General features: G+C 42.4%; 1 protein-coding gene across 1 annotated transcript in view; it reads left to right on the top strand.

Annotated features, from left to right (window-relative positions):
* Positions 1 to 15,498, top strand: part of COL22A1 (collagen, type XXII, alpha 1) — a 204,811-nt gene that overhangs the window by 176,106 nt on the left and 13,207 nt on the right. The window contains exons 45-56 of the mRNA XM_014965264.1: positions 393 to 440; positions 2,378 to 2,491; positions 2,671 to 2,724; positions 4,420 to 4,473; positions 5,693 to 5,746; positions 7,266 to 7,319; positions 8,785 to 8,838; positions 9,639 to 9,692; positions 11,128 to 11,181; positions 11,749 to 11,793; positions 12,731 to 12,784; positions 13,813 to 13,866. Of these exons, the coding sequence (XP_014820750.1) occupies positions 393 to 440; positions 2,378 to 2,491; positions 2,671 to 2,724; positions 4,420 to 4,473; positions 5,693 to 5,746; positions 7,266 to 7,319; positions 8,785 to 8,838; positions 9,639 to 9,692; positions 11,128 to 11,181; positions 11,749 to 11,793; positions 12,731 to 12,784; positions 13,813 to 13,866 (693 nt within the window). The remainder of the gene's footprint in view (positions 1 to 392; positions 441 to 2,377; positions 2,492 to 2,670; positions 2,725 to 4,419; positions 4,474 to 5,692; positions 5,747 to 7,265; positions 7,320 to 8,784; positions 8,839 to 9,638; positions 9,693 to 11,127; positions 11,182 to 11,748; positions 11,794 to 12,730; positions 12,785 to 13,812; positions 13,867 to 15,498) is intronic.

Raw genomic sequence — 15,498 nt, 5'->3', positions numbered from 1 at the left:
CAGTGCATTTCCACTGCTGGTCTTCCCAGCAGAGCAACCAGAAGAACACTAAGAACCACTAAGGGGTTATGATAAAAATATCTGTGAAGGAATTGGAACAGTATGAAAGTAATTGGATATCCTGCATGCAAACAAAAGCCAAAATTTTAAAGGCAGTTTCTTAGCACCGCTGTGCAGAACCCTCAGCAAGAACTGCATTTCCTATATATGAAGAGTTAAGCTTATCTCAGGTGTGATGAAATGCATTGATAATGTAGGGCAGCACGTATGTTTTTGGTCCAGTGGGTCCTGGGCAGAGAAACCAATGAGAGTCTATAAGCACGTTCAGGAAAATTTCTTATACCTTGGTGTCTCTTAAACTTGCCTGAAATAATGAATTTCTCATTCCACAGGGTTCCTCACCCCCGCTCTCTCCGGAGGACATAAATCTCTTAGTAAAGGTAATCAGCCTTTGATGATGGTGGGAGTTTATCTGTACGTTTGATTCAGACCTGACTAACACTCTGTGATGGGAAAGTGTCTCTGCTACAAGGGAAAAAGGTGCCTTTAGACCCTCTGTCAAAGCTTGAAACTTACAGGTCTCCTACTTGCACAAGTGTGGGGACACTAGACCACATACTGGAGATCAAAATCCAGTGCTTTTTGATCATCCCCAGCAGTGAAATGACCTACAAAGATCTTTATAACATGGTGTGTGTTACAAAAGCTCTGAGACTTTTTTCAGCTCTTTCTGAGGTATGAATTCCATAGGAGAAATAAACGTTGTCAACTTGTATTACCTAAAACAGAAGATGGAAACCATTTTAATAAAATGTCTGATTTTTTCGCATATACCTTTAAACTGGAGTGACTGGAGTAGTTTTGAGCTGTGGGTGCACAGCCAGTTTGCAGAGTGCATCTAAAAGGATGCAGGTAATTAACCCCAGATGCACCTGTGATGCAAAATTGATGATCTTTCTGTGTGCTTTTACTCTCCATGTAGAGAGTTGTCTGGGAAATAAGTCTGTATTTGATAGGTGTTGACTGCAAAATCTTTACAGATTTACATGGGCTGAGTTGGAAGATTTTTAAGCAGTCTTGGGACGCGGCAAGAAATCTTTTCTTATTGATTAAAAGAAACTAAAAAATTACCCTTCCTTACCAATCCCATTAAAAAAAAAAGGACCCTTTTCAGATTGCTACTGTGAAATGCTTTCGTTAAAGAGCTGTCTTTCTTACGGAGCCAAGTATTTTTCTGGAGATTTCACAGTATGGTATTGTATGGGATTTCTGATCAGGATAATAGCGAATGACTGATTCTTGGGTACAGGATGTAATTTTGATGTTCCTTTTTTTTCTTCCTTTGGTTATGTCATGGTTAAACACACTCATACACCTTGTGTATTCTTTCTTTTTGGTACTTTTTCACTCCACACTTGGTACAGCTCTATATAAAGCAGCACCTTGAAATCCCAGATGAAATTTGGCCTCTGTTGTTCTGGGTGTTTCTCAAGTCACTTATATTGTAAGTAGATAAACATGCATGTAGGAACTGGGACTTAGAAAGACAGTTTATCCCACAATTTTGCAACAGATCATTGACAGAGGTGGGTGTTGGAGCAACGTCTGCTAACTCTCGGCCTGATGATCTGTCCGTTGAGCTACCCTATCTTTTATAACCAAAATTCACTCCCCTTTTCCTGAAGGGAGTGTGCCTTTGAAATGGAAATGTCATACTCGCGGTATTTAATTTCCTGAGGGTAGTAGAAATGTAATGACTACTGAGATGTTTCAAAGAGCTTTTAGAGGGAAGGAGGTAGTAATTCTCCATGACAGAATTTGGCCAGGACACGGTGACATTCACATGGTCTTCACAAACTCTATTGGGTGACTCCTCTTTGGCCATGCTAGCTGCTGAATGATTTCCTTTGCAGAACACCCTCTCTGACACTGTGCTGCACCTGGATTTTCCCTTGCAATCTGCCCTCTGAACAGTAACCCAGCTCTTTCAGACTGGTGCAGACACAATTTTCTAGTAATCTTGTAGCTTCAGAACAATATTGTTCTTGGTAGTCTTCCTTTGTGGCTTTCTGACCTCCCCATTGGGAAGAGCTTTTCCTTGGTTTCCTGATCCTGGATGATCAGTTAGGAATAGTCCAAGTAGAACTGATAGAAACGAGCATGTGAGAGCTCAGCTGCTGACCCTTGCTCTATCCCACACTGCCCTCATTTCAGTTCTGTAAGGCAAAGTAATCCAAATCTTACCCAGTGTGATCAAACTGCAAAGGACTACATTATTATACTACCCCCACACTGCTGCATTCATAATGGGTGTCTGTAGGGTCTGCTAAGGGCCTTCAGTCTATTGCTAATTTATTTCTCCATGTTTCTCTCCTAGGATGTGTGCAGTGAATGTCCCCCTGGCCCACCAGGACTGCCAGGCATCCCAGGTTTCAAAGGTGACAAAGGTCTCCGAGGACCACCAGGTAGAGATGGCCAGGATGGGAAAATGGTAAGAGAGCTGGGGAAGTGACCATCCCTTGGATGGGGTGTAACCTTGTTTTTCTTATAATATTTTTCAAGAGTTGATTTTTATTTTATTTTCGTCAACAACCTACTGAATCTTTTTTTAGATGTCTGTGGAGTCAATGGACTAAACTAGTGCTCACGTCTACCTCTTCTGCCTTGCAGGGGAATGCTGGTCCCAGAGGTCCTGCAGGCCCACCTGGGCTGGATGGCCCAAAGGTTGGTTGTGTTTCTTCAGTTGTCTAATAAAAGCCACGGTGGTTTTATCCACATACTCTGAATGTTTCCTAGAATACACTATAGGGAGCAATCCTTGTTTCAGCTATATGCTTCTGGTCTAGGGACAGAGACCAACATAAAACTTCCAGTGTCTGAAGGATTCCAAAAACGCTGCATTTCAAGTGTCTCCCATGAAGAGGTCTGTCATCAGTGCTCTCACAATGCCAGTTCCTGGTCACAATCAAAACCTTTACAAGTGCCTAATGTAAAATAAAACAAAACAAATCAATGGAGGGAAAGATAAGGTGATTTCATGATGGACCACAGTTTCCTCCAGACTTCCCTGCATTACTGTCCTACCACCTAAAACAGCTTCTGCTCTTTTAACACCTTTGTATTTGCACTTATTAGAGTGCAGGGCAAGCTAATAGAGATTCATGAATTAATTTTATATCTTGCAATTAAAAGTGTGGTGGAGAGAGCAGTAGAGTCTCAAAAGTAAATATAGAGTGGATAGAAATGAATGTATGTTCCAGGATAAAATTTGCAAAAGAATTAGTAGCCCATAAAGACAATAACTGGTAGAAATGCCAATTAGTCTGAGACATACAATGTCTGCTGGTTTCTTAAATGCCATGAAAATGCAGAGATTCGGGCAGAAAGACTGAATGTTTAGGTGAAGTATCAGGACCAATTTTAAACTGTTCATGTGCATAAAATAAAATCAAGTAATTAATAAATAGTCTAACTTGTATTCAGTAAAAAGACAGATTCACAGAATTTGCAAATGTTAAAAGAATATTGTAAGACCTCTAAGAAACTGCAAACACAAAGATAGTCTTTGCGACTCCTTGCTAATTACATTAGGAGAATCCTCATAGTAAAAGACTCAAAGAGCTCTGTACTTTTGAAGGTGTAGTATATTGTCCTTAACAACACTATACATCCAAACTAGTATTAGGTCCCATTCTGAAATACAGCAATAAAAATGCACATCTTTGCTCATGAGCAGCTTCATGCCTTCTGGCAATATGAATTAGACCTCTTTTAATTAATAAATAGCTGCTCGCCCTCCCACATTTGTCTGCTATCTCTCCTGTAGTAAACCAGAGTATTATTTCTGTGGCCAGAGATTCATTAATGCATTGTTCAGAACTTCATCATCCCAGTATTTTTCACTGTGAGACGCATCTTGCCTTACTTTAAGCATCAATAATACAGACATTCACATTTGAGTTGGCTGCTTTGGTTGTCACTAAGAGAGAAAGAGAGAAAAAAAAATGGGAGCACTTTCTGGATATGACTGTACCTTAGCTTATACTGTGGACAACTTTGTTGGGCAAGATGATTCCTTACTACTATCTGATTTAGTGAAGTTCCTAACAACCTATCTAATTTCTAAGGATATTCCTTAATAATAATAATAGTAGTTCCTCTTCATGTCTATGAGACTACAACATTAAAAAAAGGGCTATGCTGGGTCTGCTCAAAGGCCATTTGTCACATATAATCCTGGCTCCAACACTGGTAGTGGAAGTCCAGGGAAGAATTTAAGAGGAGGGTAAGTAGGACTCGGTCCTAGTTTATGTGTTTTATGCTCAAATGTCCAAGTGCTTTATGAAATAGGTCAAAAATCTGATACAATACTGACTCTAAGTGACTCTCAATGGCCTTTTTTTTTTTTTAAATTATCAGGGTTCTAAAGGAGACCGTGGTATGACTGGGGATGCAGGAGAAAAAGGTGAACAGGTAAAAACAGAATGTGGTGTCCAACACTGCTGTCACTGTGACTGTTCTTTCATCAATAACTCCTGCGATGTCAATAGAGGAATACCCTTCTCAGGGACAGAGGAGGAAGATGGGAACTCCTTGTCACTGATAAACATCAAATGGACTATGCTGAAGAGTTCTGTAGCAGTCTTCCACAGCTTCTGTCCCCATGTCCAGTAAAACCCTTCCCATATGAAGACAAGCTGAGAGAGCTGGAGATGTTCAGCCTGGAGAAGAGAAGGCTCCAGGGAGACCTTATTGCATCTTTTCAGTACTTAAAGGGGGCTTATCAGAAAGATGGGGGCAAACTTTTTAACAGGACCTGTTGTGATAGGATGAGGGGTAATGGTTTTAAACTGAAAAAGGTAGATTTAGACTAGGTAGAAGAAAGAAATTTTTTACAATGAGAGTGGTGAAATACTGGCTCAGGTTGCCCAGAGAGGTGGCAGGCGCCTCATCCCAGGAAAAAATTCAAGTTCAGGTTGGACGGGGCTCTGAATAACCTGATCTAGTTAAAGATGTCCCTGCTGATTGCAGGGGGGGTTGGACTAGATAGCTTCCAACCCAAACTATTCTGTGATTCTATGATCTGTTCCCTGATATCTAGATTGGATGCATTTCACTCTCTACATTACCTAACATTTAGTCACTCCCCCAGATAAAGCCTAGGTCCTCTAGATCCTAAAGACACCCGCCTCCTGGGTTGGAAAAGCCAGTGTTTGTCCCAGCAGATGAACATAAGGATGACCTCTTTTATGAGGGATTGAGATGCCACAGGAAAGAGAAGAATGGTCTACATTAGAGAAAACTTTCATAGTTAATTTTGTCAAGGGCTGACTCAGTAGTTTAAGGTACAAACCAGCACCTTACAATGAGATTTGTAGGATATTTTAAACAGGTTTGGTTTCCTGCCTAATCTCCTGCCTTGTACAAATTCGTAATATATGTTCCTGTCTCCCATTAGTATAGACTAAAGTATATATTAGAGAAAGTACACCTTAACACTATGTTTGTTTGTGAAGTGCATGCCTTGAAACCAAGGTTTTGCTTTAAAAAATCATGGTTCCTTATTTCCTTATAAACAGTTCTCTGTGTATTGTCTCTTTTTGATGTTACCTCACAACCTTCAATCACCAGTTAACTTTTGTACTAGAGATGTGAATAATGCATAAGGAAACCCTCTCTTTTCATTCTGCAGGGACACCCTGGAATGCCTGGCTTCTCAGGGGCTCCTGGAAACCCTGGTCCACCTGTAAGTTCCTCTGTAGAAAGACTATCCTGTGTTTTCCTTACTAATGTAGTTATTGCAAGCTCCATATGGAAGAAAGGGCCATTCCCACCCATCTGTGCATTGAATTTGCATTTTCCAGTGGGTTTCTAATGGTCCCCTGAGTGTCATAGAGCTCCCTAGTCATGATGATTGCTATTTAACACATTGGCCACTTTTCACTGATTGCTTCAGCTCACTCTGTAAATTGATGCTAAGCTTCAGTCGTTCTCTTTATACAAGGCAATGATCATGAAAGCTCTTCCACAGGGACTACTTAGTAGTATGTGTATAGGTGTTTTCTTATATGCAGAATACCTTGTCAGTCTACAGCAAGCAGATCAAAGAATATTTTAGTTCTCGATTTTACCCAGTGGTATGAGACTGGATTTTCTCCAGTTTTCATATCCTGTGGATTACTTTTGAATTAAAAGGCCTTTAATTTAAGAGAGGTGTTCCTCTCCATCACAGTCCTTCTCTTTCCTAGCTCTACCCTCTCCATGAGTACAGCTGTGCTTCTTTGTATTTAAAAAGGGATGACAGCACAGAAGGAGGGCTGAAATAACTTGGCTCTCCAGCTTGTGGTATCACTGCTTATGCCTTCCAAGAGTTGGGACTTTTCCTTAGCGAAGGGCTTTTCTTTCCAAAGCGCCTTTCTTTTCCCACAGTCATCACCACTCGTATTGCTGCTTACGCTGCAGTTTGGCTCTGCCACGCTGAGGGTGTGCAGCCTTCCTCTGCTCTGGGGATCAGCACAGTCTCTTCAAAGCTGAATTCACATGGCACTGACTAAATGACAGAAAGTACCAGAAAACAGGATTACACTAAAATTCTGTTTTCAGATGGTAGCAGTGCCTAAAGGATGCTGAATGTTTTGCCACTGGGACAACACGTGGACCTGCTTGGTGGGTCATTTGTGCTCCCATGAGCTTTATTTTAGGAGAAAATAATAATACAGACACATACAGCCACATCCATGGGGTTATCCCAGTAGGATTAAAACCTTTAAAATTGTCCTGTGAGACCTTCAGAATAGACTTGCAGTGAAAGGAAATGTGCAAAGTGAAAATGAGCCTGTTGAAGCAGAGCAAAATGTGATGTTCCCCTAGATATTTTTTGCTTCAACTTTTGCTGACTTTTTCCTCTGTCTGCATTGGCTCGTGGCTCCAGGAGTTTGCCTGTCACAGTGTGGTTCAAACTGCTCCCATAATTTCTGTTCTTCAGAGTTATTTTTGTCACAAGATTGGCTTTTTCCTATTTGTCCCCTATTTTCAGAAGGAAGGGCCAGGACCAAACTCAAATATCTGACTATTTCTGGCTTTGGAGGCTGATTGAATGCAGAGGTTGGCACTGCTTTTCTGTGTTGAATGAGGAAATGATGGAATGAATGCTGAACTGAACGACTGAAGAAAACTTCAGTGTAGTCAGCTGTGGTAGGGAGTGTGTTGACAAATATACAAAATGTGCTAATCACTCCTGGTTTTTTCTGCTTTATTTTTCTTAGGGACCAGATGGGGCACCAGGACCAATAGGACCAGCAGGAAACCCAGGAGACATAGTAAGCTCTAAGATTTGTGTTTCCCCACTAGCTTCTCCTATATTTAGCTTTGTGAAGTAAAGCTGTGATGGAACCCATGCAATGTCCTTTGAAAGCTCTCCAAAGTATTCACCCTGAATCAAATCTACACCTGCAAGTAGCACCCCACAAATGGCCACAGATTACTCTGTTCCTGCAGTTTTGTTTACTCACAAATGAAACTCAAAATTAGCCAGAACACAATCTAGTCCCTGGGACCTCTAAGGAGATTTTTATACCTCTTGTCTGTCTGTCCTTGCTATTAGCATCTCTTAGCCTCTAGAACAGGGTGCCTAAATCTGTTAGGATGCTTCATGACCAGGCTGACACCTGAACTGTACATGGGGATTGTCAAAATGAAATGAGCAACTTTTTGAAGGATGTCAGAGCACAGACTGCTCAGATCATAGAATGGTAGAATAGTTTGCGTTGGAAGGGATCTTTAAAGGGTCCTCCGAAGACCTCATAGGAGGGTGCTCCAGCCCTCTGATCATTTTTGTGGCCTCCTCTGGACCTACTCCAACAGGTCCATGTCTTTCTTGTACTCAGGGCAGATACCAGGGCCTTAGACCGTTCCCTGGCACCACTAAAAAATGCTAGTGCAGATGTAACCTTTGAGAAGTCCGTCAAGAATTTTGCTACTGCTGTTTCATTTGGAGGGTGTTCAGATGCTCCTTTAGGGTAATATATCAGAAAAACCTGGGAGAGACAAGCAATCTGATTGATGCTAACTTCAGGTTGAAAGGGAAAAAAAATAACTTGCCCAGAGTAATGCATGCTGTTGAGCTGGAACAGTTTAAGACTCTGTAATTCTGTGATTAATTTCTAAAGCAAGGTTTCCTAACAAGCAAGATGCCTTTTGCAAATCCATTTCAACCTGAACTTCATCAGGAGTGACCAGTGATGGCAGTTGTGAAATCAGTGAGCACTCTCAGCAGAGACGCCAGAGACTACATGGACAGGCTGGCTGAAATTCCCTTTCACCTTTTGGGTGATCAAGGTTGAGACACTGTGAAAGACCTGGGATGCCATTGTCCAGTCCTGTAGAGTAAGGGGATTTTTTGGGACTGTCATCAAGGCACTTCTTATAACTACTCATTTGATAGCTATAAAATACAGATCTTCTGCTTCCTGCCTGGACACCTCATGCAGGAAGCTAAGGACTAAATGTGAAATATAATTAAACTTCAGAAAAAAATTACCAGTGATTCCAGTGGTTTCTCTGTCTGTAACAACTTGCAGCTATTACTGGATGTTTTCTGTGAGAAGAAAGCCCTCCAGTTTAAGCTAGAAGGAATTCAAGGAAACCTCAGAGACTGTGTGACAAGGGCTACAAATCCAGCTTCTCACAGTTGTGCCTTGCCAAACTCTGCATCTGATAAATATTCATCTGATAGACGCATCCGAGGAACTTGTCTGACCCGCAGTGTTTCTGCTTTCTTTCCAGGGAAAAGATGGTCCTCCAGGTCCACAGGGCCCACCAGGGCTGCCTGGACTTCCAGTGAGTGCAATTCAGCTTCTTCTCATTCAATACATTAAACTGTTCATAAACACATAGGTGTGTAAAACAGACAGGTGACATTTTTGAGGTGCTTTGAAAGCTATGCATGACCTGTAATTGCATCCGTCATGTTGATGCTATGCCCGTGGTCCAGGACAGTGTGAATACTGTATTTGATCACTTTAAAGCTAAGAGTTAATTACCAACGTAAGGTCTGTTCCTTATCTGCCTCCTCATTGGAAGAAATACCCTCATGCAGAGCACAAAAATCAACTAATAGCTCCAGTGAAAGGACGCAAGAATTCATAGAGTGCAATGCTGTCTTTCAACCCACAAATGAAATTATTGAAATTATTCCTTTGTGCTGACTCAAGTGCATCTTGGGCATAGACTCTTCTCTTCTGGAAAATGTCTTAGTACAGCATTTTGGATTTTTTTAATCTGTCATAGGGATAGGCCCAGAGCTATTTCTAGTGTAAAGAGGCCTAGCTGAATGAAAATAAAGGCATTATAATGATTTATAACAGCTCTTTTTAGAATCCTGTTTGAAAATTGTTGGAGTGCTCACTGAAAGGAGGAAACCCTTCTTGGAGAGGGAAACAGTTTATGCTCTTACAGTGGTGTGAGAAGGAGAGGTTTATGGCTGAGCTATGGAAATAGGGTAGTTTTCTGAGGATTAAGCAAACTTAAGTATGCCATGATGAAGCAGAGTTGTCACTGTGAAACTCACACCGACAAAAACCACACCAGTCTTTCTTATTGGCTCCTTCCCTTTACCCTGTTTGGCATTTCATTTACAGGGCATTGCTGGGACTGACGGCAAAGATGGCAAGCCAGGATCTCTTGGGGAACCGGTAATGTAATTTAAAACTGTTTCATTCAGGCAATCAAAGCCTTCATCCAGTTATTGCTTTTGGAGCTGCCTATCTATGGACTCCTCGGGGGGGCAGGGAGCTTGTTTGCATGTCTTTTTTTAACACCAGAAGGACTATATTGTCTTGACCAATTTATAAGAGTCACACACTAGCAATCTTGAAAGGAAACTGTGTTCTTTTACTTTTACAGCTACCATGAATACAGTAAAACGTAGTGATTCCACTTTTACAGCTACTGTAAATATTGCAGAGAAAGAAGGTTGTCTTGGAACATTAAAACTAGTGATCTATTTTTTAGGTGGAAGATTATGGGGCATAAAAAGTTTAGAGGAGGTGTCTTTAAAGAAGCCTTTTCTGGATTGCTCTGCGACAGTTCTGTTGTCCAGAATTAGAGGTTTTATATTTGATTTTCTCTACTTAGTGTGTACTTGCATTCGTTGAACTAAAAAAGCTGAGCCATGAAGTTGTCAGCCCAAAGGAAATCTTAATAAATTGGGCAGTGAATGTTATTCCTTGCAACTGTGTGTGTTATATGAAGAATGTGCTTCCAGTATCTGGCACTGCCAGCCCTTTTCTGTGACTTGTCAAATGGGACTTAGTGATTCTGTGAAGAGCCAAGTTTCCAGTCATTAGGGCAACTGGTGGTATGTGGAGCAGCTCTTATCAGAGCAGCTGCAGACAGTTGTGTGCTCGCATCAAAATACCTGGTTTCTACATCCAGATGATGATTTTGCAAGTGCTGACTGCATATTAAGTGCAGTTATTGGTGTTATCCCTCTGACATTAAAACACTATAAAGGTGCACCAGTCCAAAGGTGTAAGCTGGCTTTGAACCTCAAAGGCTGCATTCGGAAAAGGAGGCTGAGGGGGAGACCTTATTGTTCTCTACAGCTACTTGAAAGGAGGCTGTAGCAAGGTGAGGATCAGTCTCTTCTCCCAAGTAACAAGTGATAGAACAAGAGGAAATGGCCTCAGGTTGTGCCAGGGGAGGTTTAGATTGGATATTAGGAAAAATTTCTTCACCGAAAGTGTTGTCAAGCATTGAAAAAGGCTTCCCAGAGAAGTGGTTGAATCACCATCCCTGGAAGTATTTAAAAGATGGGTAGACGTGGTGCTTAGGGACATGGTTTGGTGGTGGTTTTTGCAGTGTTAGGTTGATGGTTGGGCTCAGTGATCTTAAAGGTCCCCTCCAACTGAGACAAGTCTATGATTCTATGACACTGTAGGTAGGGGTACGTGTGGGAACATCTGTCACTGCTGTGCTTGCACATTCAGACTCCAGTCTTGCTTGAGAAACCCTGAGCAATCACAGTTCTCAGCGTCGTTACATCTAAGGGAGCACAGTAGGAAGAGTATTCAACAGCAGAGATGGACCTGAGACTCTCCCTAATATGAACATGATTGTTTCCCATAGGGAAAACCTGGAGAACCAGGGCTCCCAGGCCAGGAGGGTGCCAGAGGCTTACCGGTAGGTGCTGCTCTGAAGGGTTCAATCCAATCACTTTTCTTCACTATAGCTGGGAAGCTTTTGTTGGGCAGATGACGTCCCTTACTGACGCAGACATTGAATCAAATAGCTGGCCTGGCTCAGAATAGTCACACCATTGTGACTCAATAAATAAATAATCAACAAAAATCGAACGCTGGCATTTCCAAATCCTTCACACTTGGAGAAGGTCCCTTGCCTAGAAGTTAAAACACATAACCTCATGATACCACTTCTACCAGAAGGCATGGTCACAGCTCTAGTCCTTGTGCTGTTACGTGTCTTCAGAAAGGACAGAGACAATGAAATTTAAGGTTAAAAAGTTGGCTGGTCACACCAGGAATACACTTGAAGCCTAAGGAGCTATGGAAAGCTCTTTCTTCCTGCGATGTGGCCCTTCCTAATCACTCCTTGGCACATGGCAGATCCACACTGACCAGTCCCCAGTAATCTTAGGCAAAATTGGGAAGGTTATTAAGCACACATTCAAGCTAGAGTTTTCTTAGTGTTTAGGTAATGGGTAATTACTGATTTAATTCTCTTTGGCAGGGTTTCAAAGGACAGAGAGGTGATACAGGTCCCCCAGGTCCCCGGGTAAGTAACTTGTACCACGTGCATGATTATCCTTAGGAGAAAGATTGTGTGAATCGAAGTTGACCTTTCTGAGGCAATAGGTAAAATAATGACAGGTCTGTGTTTAATATTATTGTTTTCAACCACAACCCCGTGGGTCACACCTGTGGCGTACAATCACAGCAGCTGTTTTCACTCCCTCTGTGGAAGTTCTGCTTCCAGGTAAGGCGAGGCAGCTGGTAAAGCTGAGTCCTCCGATGCTCCCTTTATGAGAAGGTTTCAGGGATGCCTCCATACCACATCCCTCTGGTATAAATGCTGATGTTTAAGGTGAGGAAACCTAGATCACTCGTTGAACAAGTATCAGCTCTTCTCTAAAAATGACTAAGTACAAAGATGAGAGACAAAACTTACAGAAATGAGAATAGAAAAGCCCTTTGACTTAGTTGCCTCTGGATCATAAACCCCAGAACTCACGTCCTGCGTGAAAAGTTGGCCTCCTCTCGGTTCTGAGCAATGCAGTACAAAAAGCTCCGAGGTGTACAAAGTGGAATACAAAACAATGTCCTTCTGCCTAAATTCTGGCTTTTTACAGGGAGATAAAATGCTCTGCTTGCAGGAGTTTAGCTGAAAAACCCAGTGCTGGAGTTCCTCATCTCTTCCTTGTTACAGTAGCTTCTGTATCGTGGATAGGTTGGTGGCTTTCAGTGACTGCACTGGCAGTAGCAGATATTGTGCTGGGAAGCAGTGCACTGCCTTGTGCATCACTTACAGAAGATGCTTCTGAGTTATTTTTATAAGCTGCGTGTCACGTATGATGTACGAGGCTCTTGCTGGCTTTTAAAAACTTTTCACTGAGCTCAGTCCAATATCTCAGAAACCCATACCAGATACAGTGATGTTACTGGTCTGTCTTTGACCTTGAGCTGGTCTCTCTTTCCTTTTTGCTGAATTGCAGGGGGAGCCAGGTGCGACAGGTCCTGCTGGGCATGAGGGGCCACCAGGGAAGGATGTAAGTACACCATTTTGAGCAGAAACTAATCTCTTTCTCCCTGACAAATGAAGATTTTAATTCACGGCGACCCTGACCTAAAACAACTGCAGAAACTGCAATGAAGGGTGAATTGCTGCAGCAGCAGCAGCGCACAGGGAATGATTTGTGCAAAGATCATTAGGGTAACAAAGAATTTGAGGAGCTTTGTCACTGCTCAGCTGCTGACACTTAAATGTCAGCGATATCTTTGGAAAAGCAGAGAGAGGTGCATTATTTGAATCCCAGGCTGTGCTGTGATAGCCATGGACCTGCTTTCTGCCACCCCTCTCCGAGCAGCGCTTGGTTCTGTGGGTCCCTCTGGGCCAGGTTCTGTCACGCTTCCTCTGCAGAAGCTGTACCCTACTGCCTGGGTAGCTCCTCCGAAATCTGTGAAATGCCTATGGAATACGATGCTGCTGCTCAGAGGAATGAGAGACGGTACAAACAGATCTTCTGACATTATTAGCGTCAAACGCAGTCACGTAACAGAGTCCTGGGAGAGCGCGGCTGACGTGGGATCCTGCAGCAGCCGCTGGGCGATGTACCCCACGGCTGATGTGCCATTGCCAGGGGGCCTGGGGAAGTGGTTTCTCATTTGCACCCCCTTGTATCACTGGAAAACTGTTGTGCTATAAATGGTAACCTTCAAAGTAAAATGGAAGACAGACCTCGGGGAAGATAGAAGCCAGTCTTAAGGCCCCCTCGGGAGAGAATGAAGTAGTCAATGTTTGAGGAATACTGGGGAATCTCTGTCCCCGAGAAAACAAGCTTTAAGATAATCTGATAATAATGGTTTCTGCCTGTAATCAGATTGCATTTAGTGATAGAACTTTAAAATTCAAAAGGCTGTTCTTCCTCATACATAACTGAAAGGGGGTAGTGACACCTTAATGCTGTTTCCCTCTAATACGTGAGCAGCCTAATTTAGTAGGAACGTTTTCAAATGCCTGTTTGCTTGTCTTCATGTCAGATCTTTCCCTCTCACTGGAATATTTTCTTCATTTCAGGGTGAAACAGGTCCCATAGGACCACAAGGCCCTCGAGGTCTCAGAGGGCCGCCGGTGAGTTTTCTCTCCCAACAAGTCAGTTCTGGAGGTATGTTGTGTATAGTGGGAACGTCCTGCAGTCCAGAACTCTAGTTTGGAAGAAGAATTTTGAGCAAAATTCAAGTGATGTTTGATTAAAACACTTTGCCTAGTTTGAGAAAGACAAATCAGAACAATATTGCTAGAAACTGATGAAGATTTATAATAGTGCAATGGAGTGATGGTTGCTGACTTGGTGGGAAGGATAGTTTAATGGATTCTGGCAGGACTGCATTGTCAGAAGAACTCATATTCCAGTCCTGCCTCTGACATCTCACTCACTTCTCATATGTCCTCAGTTTTCAAAGGCAGACACTAATTGCGGGTGCCCAGTTTGAGATATGTGGGCTCCAGCTGTGATGTTATTCATTTTTGTCACGGTTGCTGTAATTTCTTCTGGGGGAAAAAAAAAAAGCAGCATAATTTTAGGAGAAGTTTTGTTTAATTGAAGACCTGTAGTGTTTTATTACAACTTCAGTGGAGAAATGGTAATTTAGTTGACATTTCAGAAAGTGTCATTTGGGACGGCTGAGAAATTACTTTTATTAATTTCATGGGTTTTTTAATTCTCTCTTAAAAATCAGCCCTTTCCAAATCTGAATGCAAGTCTCTGTTGCTGAACCTGGGCACATCTTTAATATGTTGCAGCGAGTGATTTCTTTCCCTTCTCAGAAGACCTGCTAGTGAAACAGATTCTACAACGTGTTCCAACGTGTTCCATAATCAGGGCTAAATGCTGATTCAGCCAGCAATGCCAGGAGCTGGAGCTGGAGGTCCCTTGGAGCTGGGAGGATAGGGGTTTGAATTTGAGTAGAGGAACATATGGAGAGCTCCTCTGTCTGTCTTGTAATGTATCTCATTATTCCTGTTCTGCTGACATCACTCACTAACGTGTCATGCCCCTGCATAATGCTAGCAATGAATAAAAAGATTTGAGGAGGCAGAAATTGTCGTTAAATCCAGGCCATATTCTTCTTTGGAGAAGAGATACTTGGGGTTTTGTATATTGGAGGGCAAAGCATCAGTGCCTCTTGTTATTCCTCTGCTTTGTTTCTTCTTTAACAAGGCGCATGAGGAATGATTTTGAATATTGCCATTAAAAAGGCTGGTCTTTATGGTCAGCTCCAATGCAGGGAAAAACATCTCTGCATGGTGAGCTGGGAAGAGCAGGGCGTAGACTTTCATCTCACCAAACTAGAGTCAAGGTAGATGTTCAGCTCAGCTACTTTGATAAGGAACAGTGAGAAACAGGTCCTTCTGAATGGTCATTTGGCTCGTTCTGAGTTGTTTGGTGCCAAGCAAGTATCAAATGTCTCAAGGCTTTAGAACAAGTGTTTCTCTCTGTTCCCCAAAAAATGGGAAGCCTGAGTTGATTAAAAGGTAGATGCCTGGCCTCTGGACCCTGATTCAGGTGACAGCCCTGAGGAGAGAGTGGTAGGTGGTAACTTGCAGAACCTACCTCAGCCACTGGAGAGAGGAAGGTTTTTAAATCAGGAAGGTGTGGGGGAATCTGGAGATATCTGTTGACTAGTGCAGAGCACTTTAACGTTTCTTAATGAGTTGCCAAGAGTTGCTTCAAACATGGACTAAAGGGCCTTTTCTGGACAC

The sequence above is a fragment of the Calidris pugnax genome, unplaced genomic scaffold (genome assembly GCF_001431845.1).
Source record: "Calidris pugnax isolate Ruff unplaced genomic scaffold, ASM143184v1 scaffold41, whole genome shotgun sequence".
Classification (NCBI taxonomy): domain Eukaryota; kingdom Metazoa; phylum Chordata; class Aves; order Charadriiformes; family Scolopacidae; genus Calidris; species Calidris pugnax.
Note: the sequence above shows the minus strand (reverse complement) of the source record. Positions and strands in the feature narration are given on the sequence as shown.